The sequence below is a fragment of the Zonotrichia albicollis genome, chromosome 4 (assembly GCF_047830755.1).
Source record: "Zonotrichia albicollis isolate bZonAlb1 chromosome 4, bZonAlb1.hap1, whole genome shotgun sequence".
NCBI lineage: Eukaryota > Metazoa > Chordata > Aves > Passeriformes > Passerellidae > Zonotrichia > Zonotrichia albicollis.
In genome coordinates this window covers 73,847,424-73,867,811 of record NC_133822.1, presented here as the reverse complement: position 1 = coordinate 73,867,811, position 20,388 = coordinate 73,847,424, and the positions used below count along the sequence as shown (strand labels likewise).

General features: G+C 44.7%; 1 protein-coding gene and 1 long non-coding RNA gene across 26 annotated transcripts in view; one reads left to right on the top strand and one right to left on the bottom strand.

Annotated features, from left to right (window-relative positions):
• The window catches only part of LOC141728947 (uncharacterized), a 73,206-nt gene extending 63,340 nt beyond the window's left edge, over positions 1–9,866 (top strand). The window contains exons 6-8 of one of the 2 annotated variants that reach the window (XR_012580204.1): positions 3,561–3,650; positions 8,910–9,105; positions 9,666–9,866. This is a non-coding gene — a long non-coding RNA (uncharacterized LOC141728947). Of the gene's footprint in view, positions 1–3,560; positions 3,651–8,909 lie in introns of both variants that reach the window. The other variant, XR_012580205.1, reaches the window with a different exon arrangement.
• A 6,713-nt stretch (positions 9,867–16,579) lies between these two features.
• SOX5 (SRY-box transcription factor 5) overlaps positions 16,580–20,388 on the bottom strand; it is a 591,653-nt gene continuing 587,844 nt past the window's right edge. For all 24 annotated transcript variants that reach the window (XM_026796865.2, XM_074540122.1, XM_074540120.1 and 21 more), the window contains one exon: positions 16,580–20,369. In XM_026796865.2, coding sequence (XP_026652666.1) covers positions 20,066–20,369 — 304 coding nt within the window. In that variant the 3' untranslated portion in view covers positions 16,580–20,065. The remainder of the gene's footprint in view (positions 20,370–20,388) is intronic.

Sequence of the window (20,388 nt, the reverse complement as noted above, 5' to 3'; positions counted from 1 at the left end):
TGAAAGTTTACTGAAGAGGATTATTTGCTTTGGTTGGCATTGAAGTGCATGAATTTGGGCTCGGGATGCCATGGGAGAGAGGAGTTTGGGGGAGCCCAGGTCTGTTTTCATGCAGCCCTGGGAGTGCCATCCCATCTCAGTGGAGCTGTCCTGACACCTCAGGAAAGAGAGGGGAGCAAAGCTGATGTTTGTCCCCTTTAGATATCACAGAAAAAAATCAATATGTTAACCAACAACTTGTAAAATTTAATAAATACTAAATTAACAAACCAAAACCACTACAGACCTTAAAGGCCATCTTGTTCCTACCTGCCTGCCATGGGCTGGGACAGCTGGCACAAGATCAGGTTCTGACCTGGCCTGGAATGGGGCAGACATAGGGAGGAATTCCTCCCCAGTATCCAACCCAAATCATCACTATCAAAGGAGGAATTCCTCCCCAAATCACCACCCTCCCAGGGAGGAATTCCTCCTCTTTCTGAAATAAGAATTATGAATAACAAAAAAATATTCTTAAACCCATGTGCAGCAAGATAGGAACGGCCACTTCAGAATAGACCAGTATCCAAGTCACAGGAGCAAAGGGGTGGGGAAACTTTGCACACCAAACTCCTGAAGAGTGTGGGGGTCACCCAAACCAGGTTTAAAATGCCTGTTCAGTTTTGATGCCACTTTCTGCAGTGTGGATTCTGAACCAGCAAGAGTTAAGCAGGCTTCTCTGAAATGCAATGTGAGCCTCGTTTAAATGCACACTAGTGCTGAGCAGGGCTTGAGAGCTCCTGAAAACCTCTGGTGGCAATGATGTACCCTGACCTGTTACCTTGACAATCTTCTGTGCCCCACCATGCAATTCATGTGTGGAACCACTGGCAACAATTACAGGAGCACTGGGTGAGATGTAAACCACGCAATGTGACAGCTAAATGGCAGTTTTATTTGTTTATCTTGAAGAGTCCTTATTTAAAAGCCACTCTGCACTTTCTTTCTGCAGTTATCACACTCAGCATCCACTGGGATCTGTGCCGGGCTGCCTGGCATGTTGGACTTCAGTTCTTAGAACAAAAGGATAATGTCCTTTTAAAGTATAATAATTCTCTGTAAAGACACCAGGGTATCCCATGGATAGCTCTGGTGGGCATCTTCACACCAAATGTTTATTTTTACACTTAGAGCACACAATCACAAACATCTGGGTGCACTGTTCATGGAGTGCTGCTCAGTATTCTCCTGCCAGCCCAGCTGAAGAGCTTAGGAAAAGGAATAGCCCCAAACCATGCTATCTTATACACCTCCTATTGATTGACTCCAAGAACATTTAAGATCTGTATTTTACCACCTAGACCTCAGGACAGCCAGCAGGGCAGTGGGAGCAACAGTTGTGGTCCAGCCCTTTGAAACCCTTTAATTTTAACACCACAAATAACCAAAGTGTGCCCAGAAAACCTCTGTGAGATAGTTCTGGCTGAATGACACAGCCCTTCCACAAGTTAAAACCACCACAAATTAAAAATTACCCATCTACATTTTGGGTTACCAGAATATTCTGGGTACCTTGAGTAAACACAAATTCCTGTTTGTGTCACAGAGCACCATTGTCCCAGAGACAAGCACACCTAGAAATCTCCAGCTATTCACTGTGATGTGCAAAGTACTGGTGGTTTTCCTCCCCTTTTGTCAAGGGCTCTGCAGTATTGTCAGAAAAGGATTTGGCATTTCCAGAGAGAAGACACAGACCTGTTCTAATTCTGCTCAGCTCTGTGTTCTGTGGTGAGGAGTAAATGAATTTTGCAGCTCCAGATCAGAGATCAGGTGAGTGGCAGCAAGACAACCACAGAATTTTTATATCAAGGCATTTTTGTTAAATATGCACTCCATGGAAAATACAAGTGTTGCCTTCAGAGCAGTGATCCATGCTTGCCCAGATGTCCTTATCTACAGGAAATGTGAGGGTCCCCAAACCCTCCTGTTGGATATTTACTGTGTGCTCATGGCCTGGGACGGGGACTTGTGCAGCCCATGGGCAAGCTCTGATTAATCTGCATTAAACACAGGATGGAGCCTGAACTTCTGCAGGCACACCAGTGAGCATCAACCAGCCTGCTTGTGTGTCTGGCAGGAATGTTCAAGCTGAACACTTGAAATCTCATCCTATTGGTAATATTCCTTCTTGCAAGTAACCCTCCATAGAAAAAAAAATTTATCCTTTGCTGTTTTAGATCTTATGGTGCCTTCCTGGGTCATAACAGAAAGCAAGAAAAAGAAATGCAGCCAGCAGATGAGGAAGAAACACTGAGGAAAATGCCCAAATAAGATGGACAGACAGAGGGATTGACAGTGAGGGCACACTCAGCTCCTCATGGAGCTCCCAGACTGCTGATACAAATGGTGACCTCTCCAAAAGATATCTGCTTTAGCTCTCTCAGTCATAACTTCAACACACACAGTGCTCAAGCTCCCTTCCAGAAGATATTGGTTCCAAAGAAAGTGGTGGGGTTTTCTTTTCTTTTTTTTTTTTTTTTTTTTTTTTTTGTTTGTTAGTTTCTGGATTTTTGTGGTTATTATTTTGTTGTTGGTTTTTTTTTTTTTTGTCGGAAAGAATAGACAATTTTTTTTAGGCTGTGGGGTAATGAGAGCGAGCAAGCTAAATAAATTAATTTGAGAAACAAATTGTGCTAAGGGCAGGGGGGAGCTGACAGATAAGCAGCCAGGGGAAATCCATCTGGAGGGAGGACAAAGGAGCACAACTTGACTCTCGTGCAACCCCTGATCTATTTATAGGGGGAAGAGCTGGGAAATGAAGTACCTTTCAACAGCACTTTAAGCCAACAACTGCAATGAATCGCCTTCACTTTCAGGCTGCAGTGCTGGTGCAGGCAGCACAGGAACAGCCAATTTCACACTCCCAGCTCTATCCAAACCTGGACAGAACAAACTGGAAAAGGGAGATGGAGCCTCAGGCAGGAGAGGTGACCCCAGCCATGGGCTCCTGCAGCCCCACCAGGGCTCCTCAGCTCCGGGGCAAACCAGGGACTTGAATCAATCACTTGGTTCCTTTGCCTCTCCTGAGCTGATCTAATAAAGCCACAATTGCATTTCAACCCCCTTCTTCCTATTGTTTAACTTAACATTGCTTCCTATTGCTTGACTTTTCCTATTAACTCTTCCTTTGGACTGAAGGTCAGGAAACCCATCAGCTCTGGATTTTTCTCCCTCTGCAGAGCTTGGTGGCATCCCTGCTCTCTGAATGCTTTTGCATTCACCAAGACATTTATCTCCATCCAATGTCCTAGCTGACAGACAGAAGGGCTGCAGGGCCAGCAGCCAGGATGAGGGACCAGCCCTGACCTCCAGCCCAGAGGGTTCAGAGCTCTGAGCTCCATTTTCCACAGGTGAGGGCTGAGCCATGCTCATGCCAGCACTGTCTGCAGCCCAGCTTTACACTGGGTTTTTTCTTATATTATATCATATTTTTCTGCAGCCTGAGGAAACACAGGCTGGACACAAAATAAGATCCTTTTCCTTTGGCTGTTAACTGAGATCTCTTTTGATTTTCCCCTCAGTCTGCAGTGGGAAGGAAAAGATTGTCTGCCAGCCTAAGCCTACCTCAGAACCACCAAGGAACCCTTAAAATAAATGCTGGTAAACACGGGGTATGTATGTGCTTGTTTGTATGCTGTGTTTGTGAGGAGTTTTGAATTCTCTCCCATTGTTTGTAAATATTCTATAGAACTCATCTGTTTTTATGTATTAATTTGTATGTGTTCGTGTATTTTCTGGTAGCAACCTGTTTTATGGAAATATTTTAATAAAAATCTGTGAACATGAGGAGAAGTAGAGCACAATACAGATGCACAAACACTCCCTGCATGACTTTGAGGAAAAAAAAAAAAGTGTACAAGGAATTCACACATCATCTAAGCAGAGAAATGTATAAACCAGAAACGCTGCAGGGGCTGAGTGTGTAAATGCAGGCTGAGCACGAATAGCCCTGCTGTCACCCAGGTGTCCCTCACAGCAGGGACAAGCCAGAGGAGAGGCAGAGGAGGGAGGATGCTCCAGGTGAGCCCTGGGATGCAGGGAGGAGCAAGGGCAGCAGCCAGGGCTTTGGAGGGCAGGTGTCACAGACATGTTTCATGGAAAATCCTTTCCTTGGGATTTCTCCTCCTGAGAAGCTGAGAGGCTCAGGAACAAAACGCAAACAATGATTATCTGCTGCTGTGATTGGTCCCATGTGGTTGTTTCTAATTAATGGCCAATCACAGTCAGCTGGCTCAGAGAGCTGAGCCACAAACCTTTGTTATCATTCCTTCCTATTCTATTCTTAGCCAGCCTTCTGATGAAATCCTTTCTTCTATTCTTTTAGTATAGTTTTAATGTAATATATATCATAAAATAATGAATCAGCCTTCTGAAACATGGAGTCAGATCCCCATCTCTTCCCTCCTCCTGGGAGCCCTGTGAGCACGGTCACACACAAGCAGTGACCCTTCTCCTTGTTCCTGGCCAGCTGGGTGACGTGGAAATCCCACACTGTCCCAGGCACAGCCCCCCTGCCAGAGGGGAAAGATTCCTGAAGAGCTGGGGGAGATTCCTGCTGTGCTTTCCACATCTGCACCTGGAGCTGAAAACCCTCCCAGGAAAGGGGGAGTGACCCCAGAGTTCACAGTGAGGAGAGTTTTGGAACACAATGGCAAGTTTCGTAAGGAAATGCCAGAGCTGTTTACACTTCAGAGAAGGTTTTGGACACAGTTCTACATCCAAGGTTAATAATAATGTTTTGGGTGCAGGAGTCAGAGTAAAGTGAAAAGTTGGCTCAGAAGTTAATGATGAAGGATGGGGAAAAAAAGAAAATAAGTGATATGAGATGAATTATGGCAGGAGGGACTATAAACTGAGCAGAAACTATTGCATGAAGATAGAAGATTGCAATCACATCAAGGCTAAGAGATAAATACAAGTCCCTTAGCATGCCTGTGTTACATTCATCTGTGTGGGTGCCATGAAACACTGGAGTGAGAAAGAAAAAAAAAAAAAAAAGGGAAGGCCAAGGCATTGGTCAATATAAGCATGTATCTGTTTGAAAAAATCTATTTGAACTTTTGCCCAGAGCTCAGAATGAAACCATCTGCACCATTTATGAGCTTCACGCAGTTAGGTAATATTTTGGTTTGTTTTTCAGTTCCTGGGTGATAACAGGTGATACATGAAGTGCTCTACATCCCCTTGTGCCACAGCCCATGTCACAGCTGGGACAGCCACAAGTACACAGAGTGTCCCCACACAGCTTCAGAAAGCTTCAACCCAAACACAATAAACACCAAACCTTTCCAGAAAGCTTCAACCCAAACCACTCCAGAAAGCTTCATTCCAAATCCAGTAACGCCATATTTCTTCAGAAGGTTTCAGTCACATGCACATGTAAAATAACACCAAACCTCTCCAGAAGGCTTCAACCTAAACCCAGTAACACCAAACCCAGTAACACCAGACCTCCTCAGAAATCTTCACCCCAAACACAGGAACACCAAACCTCCTCAGAAGGCTTCAGGCACCTGCCTACACAGAGTAACACCATTCCAACTTCAGAAAGCTTCACCCTAAACACCATATTTTTTCAGAATAAAGTAACACAATAACACCTTACCTTTTCAGAAGGCTTCAGTCGAGTGCACATGCAGAGGAACACCTTTCCACCCCAGCAGGCTGCAGCATCTGCCCTCCCTGTCCCTCAGGCCAGGCTTTTGTGCCCTGCTGCTGATGCCCTGCACCTGTGTGCCCTCTGTGCCCTCATTACTGTCAATGCTGCTCACCTGTGGGCACAGCTGGGGCCCATTGGGGATGATGGGGCACAGCCCACCCCAATCACCCCACCTGTGCTCTCCCACCTGTGCTGGCACTGGGGAGCAGGGCTGGGATTGCCCATCAGTGCTCGAGGTGCTCGCACACCTTTGTTCCCAGGTGTTCATGACAGCAGCTTAGCTGAGGGGTTTTGCCTCCACTGAAACCCCCAGCTATGAACATTTACACAAATTCTCATTATATTTCAGATCCCATCAACACAGATTTGTGAAAAACTGTTTTAAAAAATGTTAGCTTTAAAGGGTAGAATAAGTAGATGATTAAAAACCACTCCACTCCCCACCAATCCACTCTAAGCAATAACTAAAATACTTCTGGAAAAAAAAAGAAAAGCAGCTGAGAATGCAAAAAACTTTGTTTCTTTGTTTGCCATCACACAGTGTCATTTTGTTAAATGGACCAAAGCACAATTTCTGTAGTGTGTAGGTGCATGGGGACATTCCCAGGGGATGGAATGGAGCCCCAAACACCAATCATGAAGGCATGAAATGGTCAAAGGAGTGACAGCCAGCAGGGCTCTCCTACACGATGCTCAGAGCAGATGAATGAAGCCACCACTGCCTGTTGCTGAGCCATGGTCACTTCTGGAAAAGCAGGAATTTTTGTGCAGTAAAAAGCCCTGGAAAAATGTTTATTTTTGGTTCCTTTGGAAGGTGTCTGTTGGAAGACACAGGGAAGGTCCCTTTCCAAACCTACATGCTGGTTTTTTGTCTTTTTCTCTCCCCCAGAAGAATCCTTGCAGCACACAATCACCTTCCAGCTCTCACCTGGGAGGCAAAATAAAGTGCCCACAGCACGTGTCCCTTACAGCAGGGTTAATCAGGGGTTACTCCATGGTGTAAATCCCATCCAGGTGAGGCCAGAGGGATCTCAAAGAATGTGACAACAGCAGCTTTCATCCAGTGACCACTGGTGGCCCTTGCCCCATGGGTTTTCGGGGATCAAAGCCCATGTGGAGTCAGGCAGTGAAATAAAGCTGCGGCCTTTCTAGGCTGTGTCCCAGCACGGTAATTCTACTACAGCATTACTCCAAGGTCCTCTGGGTAGCTGCGTTTAATAATGCTTTCCAGCAAGGTTCCATTTATAAACACTTCATTATTAATAAAGCATGGCAATTTGTAGCATGCATAAGAATTATTTATATTCATGTGCTAAGCAAGCCCATAGATTTAATAATATTGACGTCTTGTAGCAGGCGTTGTAACAGCTTGTCACAGCATCATCTGTTCAGCATTTCTTACTAATGCCTTTCATACCAGGCCTCAGAATCATTTGTTAAAGGATGCAGCTGCATCTATTAAGCATTTCATAAATATGAATAGCACATTTTCTAACATGGCACCATATATTAAATTATTACTGGGTGTTCAAACTGGAAACAGAATTTCTCCTTCTCACTTTTCCCCTTTCCTTGTTTCCTTTTTTCCTCTCCTTTTCTTTCCCTGCCTCTGCTCCCTGTTCCTGGTAAAACACTTTTAAGTGCTGCTGTGCACCCTGTACAAAATACACAGCTTGTGCTTTGCACAGTTCACTTTTCCACTTTATTCCTATTCAGGCAATGCCTCTTTTTGGGGTTTTTTCCACCTCCTTTCCTTCTTCTGCCAAGTAAGGTGAAATTGTAGTGCACTGAAATGTTACTAGAGATTACATTCTTAATTGTGAATTTCCTTGCTTTTGTAAGTTTGCCTCAGATCCTTAACATTTTAAATGCATTTTTTTAAATGGGAATTTCCATGCTATTTTAACTCATTAGTCATGGGCTATCATTTTTCGATGTAATTACTGTAATTTCATCAAGTGACATAATTACAGTAAATACTTTGAGTAATTACTATTCATATGGAAAAAGATATCTGGAGGTGTAATAATGTCATACAATAAAATATTTATGATGTGTAAGGACAAATTATGATGACATATTTACATCACACAGAGGCGTGACAACATTCCATGTTTGCCTTGGGCGAGGATAACGACACAAAAATGAGTTTTCAGTGATGTCATCTCTTGGTAACATTACAAAGAGTTGCTCAGCATCGAGGTACAGCAAATTCAATAACTTAATTTATATGTATATATTTAAATATAAATACATATATTTATAATTTAATTTATATGTATATATTTAAATATTAATAGTGCAACCCCAATATAAATGCAATTTATATTTATATATTTAAATATAAATAGTGCCACCCCAGTTTGCCCAGATAATCCTTTTCCACAAACCTGGAAGAAAACCACTGCAAAATTGGTGTTATTCTCTGTGCATCTGTGAATCCTAACAAAGTCATCCAGTGCAGAGAAAAAGTAAAAGAGCTGGGTTTGGGAACAGAGAAACTCTTCAGGGAAATCCCAGGAAATGGTACCAAACGCTGTGCTGTGGATATTTGGGATCTGCCTCCTGCTAGCATCAGGTGTCAGCAGTGCCATTCCCGTGTGCAGCAGGGAAGCAGCAGACCTGGCTGCCAAGGGCAAAAGCAAAAACAGCTCACTTTTTTTGTTAAAAAAGAGGAATTCTGAGGATCTGATAGGATTTTAAATCCATATTGTCTTTCTCTGGTTTTAGCTTAATGAGTGTCAATGCCACCATTGGGATATAAAGCAAACAGCTAATGCCACTTAAATATACACATAGGTATATCACACACACACAAATGTTATCATAAATACCTGTCATTTCTGCTTGCATAAACTCACAAATTGTTATTTCTGGGTTTACAGACCTGCAGAGGTTCTGAATGGAGTCAATAACCCAGTGCACTGTGGCCAATGTTCAATTGCTTGCCAGAGCCCCAGGCTAAGCTGGTCCTGTAAATCTTAAACCAGATCCTTGGAACTTGCAGAGAAATCCAAAGACCAAGACCTAAAAAACCAACAAACTAAAAAAAAAAAAAAAAAAAAAAAAAAAAAAAAAAAAAAAAGAGAGAGAGAGAAAATTAGAAATCAGATGCTCAAGAGAGAATATTCTTGCCAGTAACATGACAGAGTCAAGTTAATTCAAAGTGATTCAAAAAGAGAGATGATTTATTATTTTTTTTTTTTTTTAGGATATTGCTGGCCAGTTCTGCATCCTGAATCTGATTGACATATGATACTGCTAGGCTGAATGAAGACATTTTGCACATGTTTTTGCTTTAAAGAGCAATTGCTAGGGGTAACACTGGTTACTCACAACGTGGAGACATGCCAAACTGTTTGGAGTTATTCTGAATGAGTGGATTGCTGGCTATCTCCTGCTTCAAGGTTTGTGGGGCTGGGTGCATAATTCAGCATTCCTGACATCACTATGTGAACACATAAACTCAGAGATTTGGAAAAATAAATGGGAGGGGGGTTCAGGTTCCTACCAGGTGTGCCAGTAACTTCTGTGAATGGCATTTCCACTGCAAGGGCTTGAATGATCTCCTCAGCAGACTTCATGGGAAGATCTTTGACTTTTATAATAATTTCACTGCAAAAAATAATGTTTTGACATCCATTTTTGAGAGGGGTTTTTGAACTTTTTCTTTCTAATACCCATCTCTTTCCACTGCTGCCTTTAAGCATCTCCTGCAGAATTTCATTGTTTTTTAACAATCTGTACCTTCCGGTATATACTTTCCACAGCTGGGGATTTTGGAAAGATTTCTCTGAATGGAAGCTCCTCTGTCCCATGAGGTGTTGATGAAACACTGAGAGCAATGGCAAATTAGTCATTAATTCTTAACAGCAGGCTGAATCTGCAGAGGCAAGCTTGGGTGGGAAAGTCCTTAAATCTGTGTCAGGATTTGATCCCTCCTTTTGTTTGTTTGCTTGGTTTTCAGGCAGCACAGCTGATCCTCCTGTTCTGCCTGCTCACACTTCAGAGCAGCTCCAGGTTCCCTCAGCATCCCTTTGTAACAGAGCAGCAAAACTCTTCCCAAGTTCTGTGAAAAAATACCAAAAAACCAACAAAACATAAATCAAACTCAGAACAGCTCTATTTGAACTATCAGCCTGTTCATTAGTGCACATGGCAAGTTTCCCTGCATATATTATATATATATATATATATATATATATATATATATATATATATATATATATATATAATACCCTGCACCAAAAACCAGGGAATGCAGAGATGGGAATGCCCTGCACCAAAACCAGGGAATGGAGAGATGGGAATGCCCTGCACCAAAAATAGGGAATGAAAGATGGGAATGCCCTGCACCAAAACCAGGGAATGGAGAGATGGGAATGCCCTGCACCAAAACCAGGGAATGGAGAGATGGGAATGCCCTGCACCAAAAATAGGGAATGAAAGATGGGAATGCCTTGCGCCAACCCCCTGAGGATGGCTGGTGCCCACAGAGCGGACATTGCCAAGAGCCTTGGGAATAAATCCAGATCCTGGCAGCAGGCAGTGCCCACCAGGCCAGGAGCACTTGCTTCCAGTCCTTTCCAAAGCGTGGTTTGTTAGCTAGCGACTGAAACTTTAAGGAAGTCTAAATGCCTGTAAGTGAAACAAGGCAGAAGTCTGTTTCAATAAACTTCAAAGTGGCATTGAGGGGTTTTTTATGCATTGTATTTTGTAAAGGCATTTGCTTCCAAATTGTGTTAACAAAAATATGTTGTTTGACAGATATCATCTCGGCAGACAGGTTGCCTAATCTGTTTTATTGACAAATTGACTTATTATTTGATCAACTTGAATATAGTCTTCAAGATATACTTCCATTATAAAAAAGTACATGGAACAGAGAATAATGTGTTTAGTCCATCATCTGCTTTCAGCTGTCATTTAAACATTGGTGTGTCTGTGAGGAAAGAAAAAAGTTATCCAGTTGTTTTGATCGTGCTGTCAGAGCTGTCTGTATTGTCTGGGGGGAATGCCCATGTAATTTCTCCCTCCTTGATACGATAATATCTTGACCCTCCCTATTCAGCGAGAAGAAAGCAGGTTACCATGGCTCTACCCACCACCTACATGAAGTTTCACATTCTATCAGGAGAGAAACAAAGCGTCTCTGGGAGCCACAATCACTTATACTTCACTTCCTCTGTCTTCTCTTTCAATGGGACCAGGAAACAAAGTGAAGTTTAAAGGTTTCCCTCACTGCAGGCAGAAATGCTTTTTTTATAAAAAATTAAAATTCTGAGCTGTTGTGTTGCTGTCTTTTCATTAAGGGGGGCGAGGGTGGGCTGTTGGTTATGTTTATTTTTAAGCCAATAAGTTCCACTTGAAAAGTTTCAAAAGTATAGAGAACAAAAAAGAAGTAAGATCCATATGAATTCAGGTAACAAGGCAGATGTGACAGCTTTAAGGCACCGAGTGAATGAGGAGATCAGACAAGATTTAAACCTGGACCTACAACCTGCTCCATTTGGCTGCTTGCTCCTGAAACTTAACACCAGAAATGAATTCATATTGGGAGCAAGGCAGTCACTAAACAGAATTCCTCCATTTGGCCCATTTCTGGGTGTCACTCCCAATTTGTCTGTTTGCAATTACACTCACAGTAGGTGGATCAGCTCCACCAGAGATAATTAACCAGGCCCCGTTTTGTGATAGAAAAATCCCTCTGGATTCCAGATAATTACCAGTATTGAAAATCTTAGCCCTTTAAAATCAAATGGAATAGACTTTTCATTGGGAAAGTAAATGCACAAACTGAATTAAAAAACCCCTGAAGTTGTCAATACAAAAGAAAATTATTTTCCTCTTCTTGTTTAACTCAGTGGGTAAATATATCCTTAGAGAGAAGCTGAATAGGCTTTTGATGCACAAAAGCTGGGTTTTGATAAAATGAAGCCCCTAAAAGAAGCCCCAAATCCAAACAGTTGTGTTAAAAATATGGGAGCTCTAGAAGTGACAAGGAAATCAGAAACCCTGAGCTGCCCCATCCCTGTCTGGTTTAGCAGAGCACAGATCTGACTAATGGAAACCTGGCCACAGAGAGAAAAACAAACCCAAGCCACCCACAATTTGCTCATCTTCGGGGTTTTTTCCTCCCTATTTTTTTAAACTGCAGACACTTAATGCCATGCTTGTCTGAGAGCTTTTCCTGTAGCTAATAATACTTTGCACTGTAGTGCCTTTAATCCAAAGATCTCAGAGTGCTTTGCAGGCATTAATGAATTAAACCTCATAACACCCCTTTGAAGTAGGCATTATTAGAGCAGCCTCAGAGATGGGCTGAGCAATTTTCCTGAAGTTGTAGAGCAAGTCCCTGACAGAGTCAGGAATAGCTGCTCAAGTCCTGCATCTCAGCTGCTGCTGCAACCGCCCTGCCATCCTCCCAGATTAACTCCCTTAAATCATTTTCATTTTAAATAATTACTTTGATTTACTGACTGTATTTAAGCCGTATCTCCGTTAAATACAAGGGGAGGCATCGATTTATCCGCGCTGGGTGAGGCACTCAGTGCTGTGGGAGCTGTGCTGGGGATGTGGAGCTAAAGTGACACAAATCCCCGGGTGGGGATGCTCTGGGGGGGCACAGCAGGGGCTGGGCAGGGCTGGGCTTCAGCCCCATCCTCAGGCAGCCCCAGTGAGCCCTGCACAGGGCTGGGACCCACCTGGGCACAGAGACTGCCTGCAATGACAGCAGCATCACCCAGGGGTGCCCATTGCACCAAAAAGGGTCCCTGTGGTCGGAATCACCAGCAGCATCACCCAGGGGTGCTCATTGCACCAAAAAGGGTCCTTGTGGTACAGCTGTGCCCTGGCCACACACATCTGGGGACACACCAGCCCTCCTTCTGACCTTGCTCAGACTGAACACCCAGTGGGGATTCAAGCCAAGCCCAACTTCTCTCCACAAAGCCTTTCAAACTTGAATTGCCATACAATGCTGGCAGAGTTTGTGCTGATTCCTGTTTTTAATTAGGCTTTCAGTGATGTGGGTACCATTCCACTGTCCTTTAGGCCCAGCTCTGCTGGGAGTCTCCCTGCTTGGAGTGTTTTAGGTTTTTGTGGAGAGCTGCGTTTGGCTTTAAGCTCTTCCTAAAGGTTTGGCCTCCCCAAAGAAGGGGTGAAGGGCATGCCTGATTTTGGTCTAACGTTCCATGCTGCCTCTGACAGCCAGTTTAGGAGTGTCCTAAAAGACAAATGGCTTTAAACCTGCAAATAACCAACCCCAAAACCAAGCCATTATTAATCTCATGTCAAGCAGTTCTCTCTGAAACCCCCCTCACATCCTCCTCAGCCCTATGTTGCTGAGTTTGTGGGGCATCCAGGGCTCTGAGCAGCATCTCATCTGAGCCAGGGCTGGCTTCTCCTTCCTGGCTGTGGTCAGCAACAGTCCCTGACTGCAGTGCCCCTGTGCCCCTGTAACACCACAGGAGCATCCCAGGGACTGAAACGAGCTACTCCAGCTCTCTGGCTGCTCTCAGGCAGCAGATTCCTGAGATAAACATGCTCAAGGACTGTCTGTCCCTCTGCAGACCGTGCTCTCCCCTGGCTGGCCCGACAGACAGACGCTGCCTGCTCCGTTCCCCGTTGCCTTGCTGTGCATTGCTGGATATTGATCCCCAGAGCTCCCTGCCCTGCTCCCAGCGCTGCAGAGCCCCAGAGCTGGGCTCCTGGGGGGCACACACGCTCCCATAGCCCCTGCTGCCTGCTGGGGGGGGGTCTCCTCACTCTCCCACACACGGAGCCTGCCTCGCTCCCTTCTGCGGAGCAACGCGCTAATTGGCACACGTCTGTCTTTAAAATAGTCTAATGTCATAATTATCCTCATCTTCTTCCTTCCTGCTACAGGCAATTGCTGCAGGGTTTCAGAAGTTTTTGAAAAAAAAAAAAATTAAAAAAAACCCAAGCAAAACCCTGTCAGAACTTGTCTGGGGAGAGAACTTGCACCACTCCCAAGGCTGGGCCACATCACTTAAGGACACCAAAACTTTTATTTCACTTCAGCTGCACACTCAGGATTTAACTAGCTGTCATTCCTGGTTTTGCAAAGCCCAGCCTTAGCCACACATACTACAGTTTAGATGTATCTATCCTCAGCTCAGATTGTCTCAGGTTCTCTGTGACATTTTTCCACCACAGGTGTAGGGAACGTTTTTGCTTGTGCCTGGTACCAGCCCCACCAAAAAGGAAAACAGAAAAAAGAAAAAAAAAGGAGAGAAAAAAAAGAGAAATGTTCTAAGTCACTCCATCTCACCTGCTGATCCAGGTGGGCAGCATGGGCCATGGCAGCAGCAGAGAGGGGCTCCTTTTATCACATGTTGCTGACAGTCCCAGAAAAAGTGATTCTGAGGAGTTAAAGCATCCTGACTTCACTGGCCAGAGCCCCATCACATTGTTCTCTCAATCCCATTCCCACTGCAGGTGCCCTGCAGGTGCCCTTGGCTGTCTCGGGAGCTGCCAGAGCAGATCCCAGGTTTGCTGCTGGGAGTTCCAGGTGCCACCTCAGTGACAGGACGAGCCCAGAGCCCAGCCTGGCACAGCACAGCAGTGGGGACAGGTTCATAGGCTCTCCTCCTGCTTCCCCAAATATTGCCTTTTCCCTCCAGGAAATCTGGAACCACAGAGTGGCATCTGTCAAGCCGTAGGCACTTGAGAGTAAGCACCCATCAGAATAACTTACTGTCAAAACCAGGTACAAATTCATTTCATCCCACTTGCTGCCATATGCTGCTGTCAAAACTCCATGAACTGTTTAGGCAGCATGTTGGGACATTGTGACTAACTCTGAGCAGAGCTATTTTTTCTGCGGCTCGGTGTCCCTGTTTATCATTGGGTATTCCCTGGGCACAGCAGGCTCAGGGAGAGCCCAGCCTGGGCAGTTTCAAACCCCTGCCCATCACCCTGCCCATCGTCCTGCCCTCTGCCCTGGCCACTCTGCTCAGGACCAGCTCCTCTCTGCTCTGACACAGGGTTTGAAAGGTGGGGTCATTTCTGCCCTGTGCTTTGATGAAATTCTTCAGTCCTGGAGCAGCCTGCTAATCTGAGTCCAAATCTCATTTTCTGCTGCTGGAGCCCAGCTGTTTTGCTCTCCTGGCAGGAAGGTTGGCCAGCACGGCCTGTGCTGCAAGAAGTGGGAAACAGACCACAGGATAGGTAAAGAACACATTTGCTGTTTTATTGGTGCCTTGCAGGGCAGTAATACTGAAAAAGGGGAATGCAAAAGAAACAAAAAACCCAAAAACCAAAACCAAAATCCCAGGATGGTGGCGATCCACATCGTATTTTTTTTAAAGAGTACATCAACTCCTGTTTTTTTTTCATTTATTGTGGCATGAATGATAACATAAAACCAAAACATGAAAATATACAACTTATATTACACTATGTGTTATGAACAAAATATAAATCTATAACTCTATGTTATATTTACATAATTATTTCTTTTATTAAATTTCAAGTGAGATGGTAGGTTGCACATACTTTGTTTTAAGCTCCAGGCATTTGATTGTCTCTATTTCTTTTCTATTTTCATTTCACTTGTAAAATCCAAAACGTTAGAAGGAGTAAGAGCTTTAGAGCCAATGGAGCTATATAAATACTGTTTCAGCAAACCAGTGACAAAAAACACTGGGGAGTAGAGAAATCAGTCAGTAGAAAAAACGAACTTGACACGTTCTTCAATCTGGGAAACTGACAAGTTAAGATAAAGTCGAAAAAATGTAAATATAAACCAAGCTAAACAGACAGCCCGTGCCCTGTGAATTGAGGATACACTGAGTGAACGGCAGAGTTCTCTGCAGGATGGAGGGTGGTTCTACAGCAGTGGTCACCAAGGGTTCCTGTGCCCCACACCTGCCCCAGCTGCCCCTCTGGCAGCACACGGATCCCTGCTCAGCCCCACGGAGTCTCACTGCTTCTGATGCTACAAACGCGGTGTCAGAGGCTTCTTCGGGGACAATAACAGCTCATCTCTTTGGATTAAAAAGAAAAAGCTCTGAAAATGTGCTGTAAAAAGGTTAAAGACAATTTACTTTCTAAAAAATGATTTAATTAAAGACAGTCTGCTGCAGTAACCAAATCTTTGAAATAATGTCTTCGAAGAAAGAATTTCTTCCATATGCATTCATAATAAGAGGATTTGGTTACAAAACTAATTAAATGCTATAATAATAGCTAGTGTTCTTTTCTGGGGGCCTGATTAATACAGCGGAACGGTTAGATAAAGATGTTAAATGCACTTAAAAATCCTATTTTACTAATATAAGGCATGAATAAATGGAAAAAAGGATATACTCTGTGTTATTTAATTGAGCTTGGAAGCAAGTGCCTCAGTTTTTTCCCTTCCTTTTCCCCTTTTCCCCACTGCTGGAGATGCTTTTTCTCAAGCTCCCAGAGTGCATGGTGGCGTCCCCCATCCAGGAGGAGGTGCCTGATCCCCTCCTGCCTCTCCAGCTCCCAGGGAACAGGGGAGCAGAGCCCACCCTGGCATCAGGGCCTCCGTGAGCTTCTAGGTTAATAAATCCTCATCTCTTCTAACCTGGTTTTTCTACGTGCTCCAGGGCACAGAGCCCAGGAAAAAAAAAAAAAAAAAAAAAAGAAAGAAGACAAGACAATTTTTATAAATGCATATTTTGCTTTTTTGTTTTTTAGCGTTTTTTCCCCCAGAAAAGTCAAGAGGGACAGACAGTGCCCTATTTTCAAATCTGATCTTCTACTGCTGAAGGACATGTGGGTGCTCATCCTTGGACCTCAGAAAACATTAGCACGGGCATAAAAAGCATTTTGCTGGTTTGGAACCCCAGAGCCATTTCCGAAAAATCTATGTCTTCATCTTTTGGCCTCTTTATTTTTTTTTTTACTTTTTACCATTTTTCTGCATCGTTTTCAACATCCCAAAGGTGGAGGAGGGGGACAGTCTGCTACAGCCCCAGGGAAGGGCAGGCTGGGCACAGCCTCTCCAAGGGAATGCGCACAGAGTTGCCAGCCCTGGCTGGGGCAGCTGGGAGAGATGGGGAGGGCTTTGTGTGACACCACGGTGCCAGGGACACCAGGCTGGGGACACCAGGCTGGGGACAGCAGGAACTGTCCCACTGTGCCAAGGACACCAGGCTGGGGACATCAGGATGGAGACACCAGGCTGGGGACACCGGGCTGGGGACAGCGGGCACTGCCCATCCTTGGAGCCCAGGGACAGCAAGCTGGGCACACCAGGCTGGGCACAGCTGGCACTGCCCAGCCCTGGTGCCCCCAGCAGCCTCTCCCAGGGCATCCAGGGCTGCAGCTTGGTCCCACCGAAGCCCAGGGACCCCTTCCCACCGAGCCCTCACTCGCTGCAAGCCCCGCGGGCACCTACCTGGAGCTAAAACAAAGTGGCCCACAGTGACACAGTTAAACCAGAGAGTCTCTCAGCTCAGCTGTGGTGGAAATCAAGCATCCAGCAAATGTGTGGCGAACCCACGAGAGTCAGAAGTCATTTGTTCACAAAGACAGGGAACGAATTTGAAAGTTAAAAAAAAAATAAAAATAAAAAGGAGCAAATATCTGTTTTCACATTGTACATAGTAATGATATAAAAACAATTGTCTATTTTTTTTTTTCTTCCTTCTTATCCAAACAGAGTGCTTCAAAAAAATTGGCTCTAGATGACTGGTGTAATTAAATAACTAAAATGAGTGATGAGAGAGCAGAAGTTAATTAAGATTGAAAACAACACTCCCATTAATTCACTCCATCATAATAAACATCAGAAGTTGACATGGCTGGGGCCAAAATTAAAATAAAAGAAAGAGAAATGGTGTGAGCAGAAGAAGAAGCGATTTGTTTTCATATGTATATATATATATATTTATATATATATAAAAAGGTAAGGTGGGGAGGGGTATCCATTTTAAATAGCCTAACAGCTTCATTTGCTGCACTGCCAAATTAGAACAGAATAAAATAAAGTTAAAAAAGGGGAGGGATGTAAATAAATTATACATAATTTACTAATCTGGGAACAGCTGACCATTATTATTATTATTATAATTACCATTCAACACTAGCAAGAAGAGGCAGTTCAACTGAAAAAAAAAACCCCAACACAGTCATAAAATACAAACAGAAAAGAACCCTCTCTGACACGGAGGATATGATCAGCTACTCCAAGCATAATTTCAGAGCAAATCTTCTGAGAGAGAGAAAACAGAAAAGAATTTTTCAAAGCAGAGGTGGAAATCAAAATGAGGAAAACAGAGAAAAAGAAAAGAGATGTAGCAGGGTGCAACTGTCACATGCCCAAACATGGGAGTATTGTCCTAAGTGTTCGATGGCATTTGCTTTTTGCTTTGCACAGGTCTGCAGAGGTCAGGTTACACTTCAAGTGGGATTGCAGAGGCAAAGAAAGGCATCCCCCCCTCCTAGCTGTCCTGTTCATGGTCCTGCACCTGGCACCAAGGGCTGGATCTGCCTGACTGAGGGACTGATTGCGAAGCCAGGGCTGCCAAGCAGCGCTGACAGGGCTCTGTGGGTGCCTGGCTGGGCTCTCGGTGCCCCTGAGGGGTGCGGGGCTGGCTGTACAGGGCAGAGGGGATGACAGCAGCACTGCAGCTTCCTCTGGGACAGGGGTTTACTGCGAGGCCCACAGAGCTGCCGTCCTCAGCTGAAGAAACAATTCGGAGGAGGGTTTGCCCCAGCACGATGCCAAGGCCTCCCAGAGCAGCTCCCAGGCCCTTCCTCACGCTGTGGCTGCCCAAGGAGGGCAGAGCTGCCCAAGCCATGGCAGTGCTCCACAACAAGAATGGGAATAGTCCAGCACAGAGAATGACATTTCAGCTGTGACAGGCAGCAGTGAGGGAAACTCAGCACTGCACCGAGTTCCTGTAACCCCACCTGGAATTTGGAAATCTCCTCACAGCCATCAGCCTTCCTTCCCACACAAACATTGCATTTGTGAAAGAGGGATTTCTACCAGTGCACAGGAGAAAAAGAAGTCAGTGAAAAAAAAATTGCCTTTTGAATCAGAAATCAGCACTCAGCCACCCTGAAGGGACGAGATCATCAGGACTGGGCCCAAGTGGTGGTAGCTTAATTATGCTCAGCACTTGGTAATGTTTCCAGTGTCCCGTGCAGAACAAACCCCATTTTGGACAAGCCTTTTATGTTGTTTATGCTGCCACTTGAAGTGCAAACTAAAAGTCAAGGTTTCTTACAGACCAAGTCCCTTGGAGGGTGCAGGACTTCATTCTGGAACATGCTTTTTGCTCATGATAGTCCAAGATTATTCTTATTAGTACCATAAACACGCACACATGAAAATCCAAGACCATAAAATATTTTTCTCTAAATTTCTTATGTCTCTCTCTCTCTTTTTTTTTTCACCTGAGAACAGCACCTACAGTTTCCTTTAAAAAGCAAAAGCAAAAATATATGTCTAATCTCACCAGCTGCTGGTATATCAGGTTCTTCAAGGGATTGTCTAAGATATAACACTGTCCTAACTTCAGACAGAGCAAGAAGCAAATGAAAAGCCAAAGAAAAACAAAACGAGAAGAGACCAACCTAAAAAAAGCAAATTGGACTAGTTCAGCGCTTTAGTACAAATTTGGCACTTGCTCAAAGACTCAGTATGGTGTGCAACTGATGAAGAGAAGTCCTCTCTTGAAAGGAAATGCTTGTTGGGGTTAACAGAAAGACTCCCCACTTCCTTCCTTGCCAGCCACGCGCACAGGCACGCACACACACACACTTCTGACCCAGATTTGACAGGGAGGAGGAGGAGGAGGAGGAGGAGGAAGAGGAAGAGGAAGAAGAGGAGGAGGAGACAGAGGGGGTTAAAAGGAATTTTATCTTTTTTTTTTCCTGTCAGGTGCATTACCAAAAAAAAAAAAATTATTTCTCTTTAAACTGTAGCACAAAACAACAAAACACATTCACAAGCCACTTGTTGGCACTGTGTACCTGAGTGAGAATTTCTAGAACATTGTAGAACAAACAGCCATAAAGTTTATTTGAAAAAAAAATAATAATAATAAAAGGTCAACGGGTAAGACTTCAGTGCTTGGGTATAGCAGCTGAATTACTGGCATTATTTTACCCATAGCTTATATCATTCTGTTGTTGTCGTCGTCGTCTTCGTTTCCTTTCTTCTGAGCCTTTTTTCCTCTGATGCAGGCTGATGTCTATTAGTCAGCTGATGTCCCAACTAGTTAAGACTAACAGTTAAAGTAACAGTCAGTGTATGAGAAAGTTAATGTGCTTGGCCACTGGCAAGGATAAACCAGACGGGGCTTTATTGATTGATCCGTTTCCTTTCCTCCTTGGAGTCCCGCGGGCGAGCGGCGGCCCCGATCAGTTGGCCTGGCCCGCCATGTGGTTTTCACTGTCACTGCCATAGTCTGCATCAGGGTCCTCCTCCTCCTCGTCGTAGTCGTCGTAGACGTCGCCGTTGGCCTCGTCGGGCTGCAGCTCCTCCTTGACGAGCGGCTCGTCGCCCTTGGGCCCGTAGGCGCCGGGCAGCGCGGGCAGGCCGGGCTCGGGGCTGCTGGACACGCTCGAGTGCTCCGAGGGCAGGTGCGGCGAGGGCATGCCCGCCATGGCGATGGCTCCCGGGTACACCACGCCCGCCGTGGCCAGCGGCAGCTGCGCCTGTTGCCTGCCGGGACAGAGAGCGC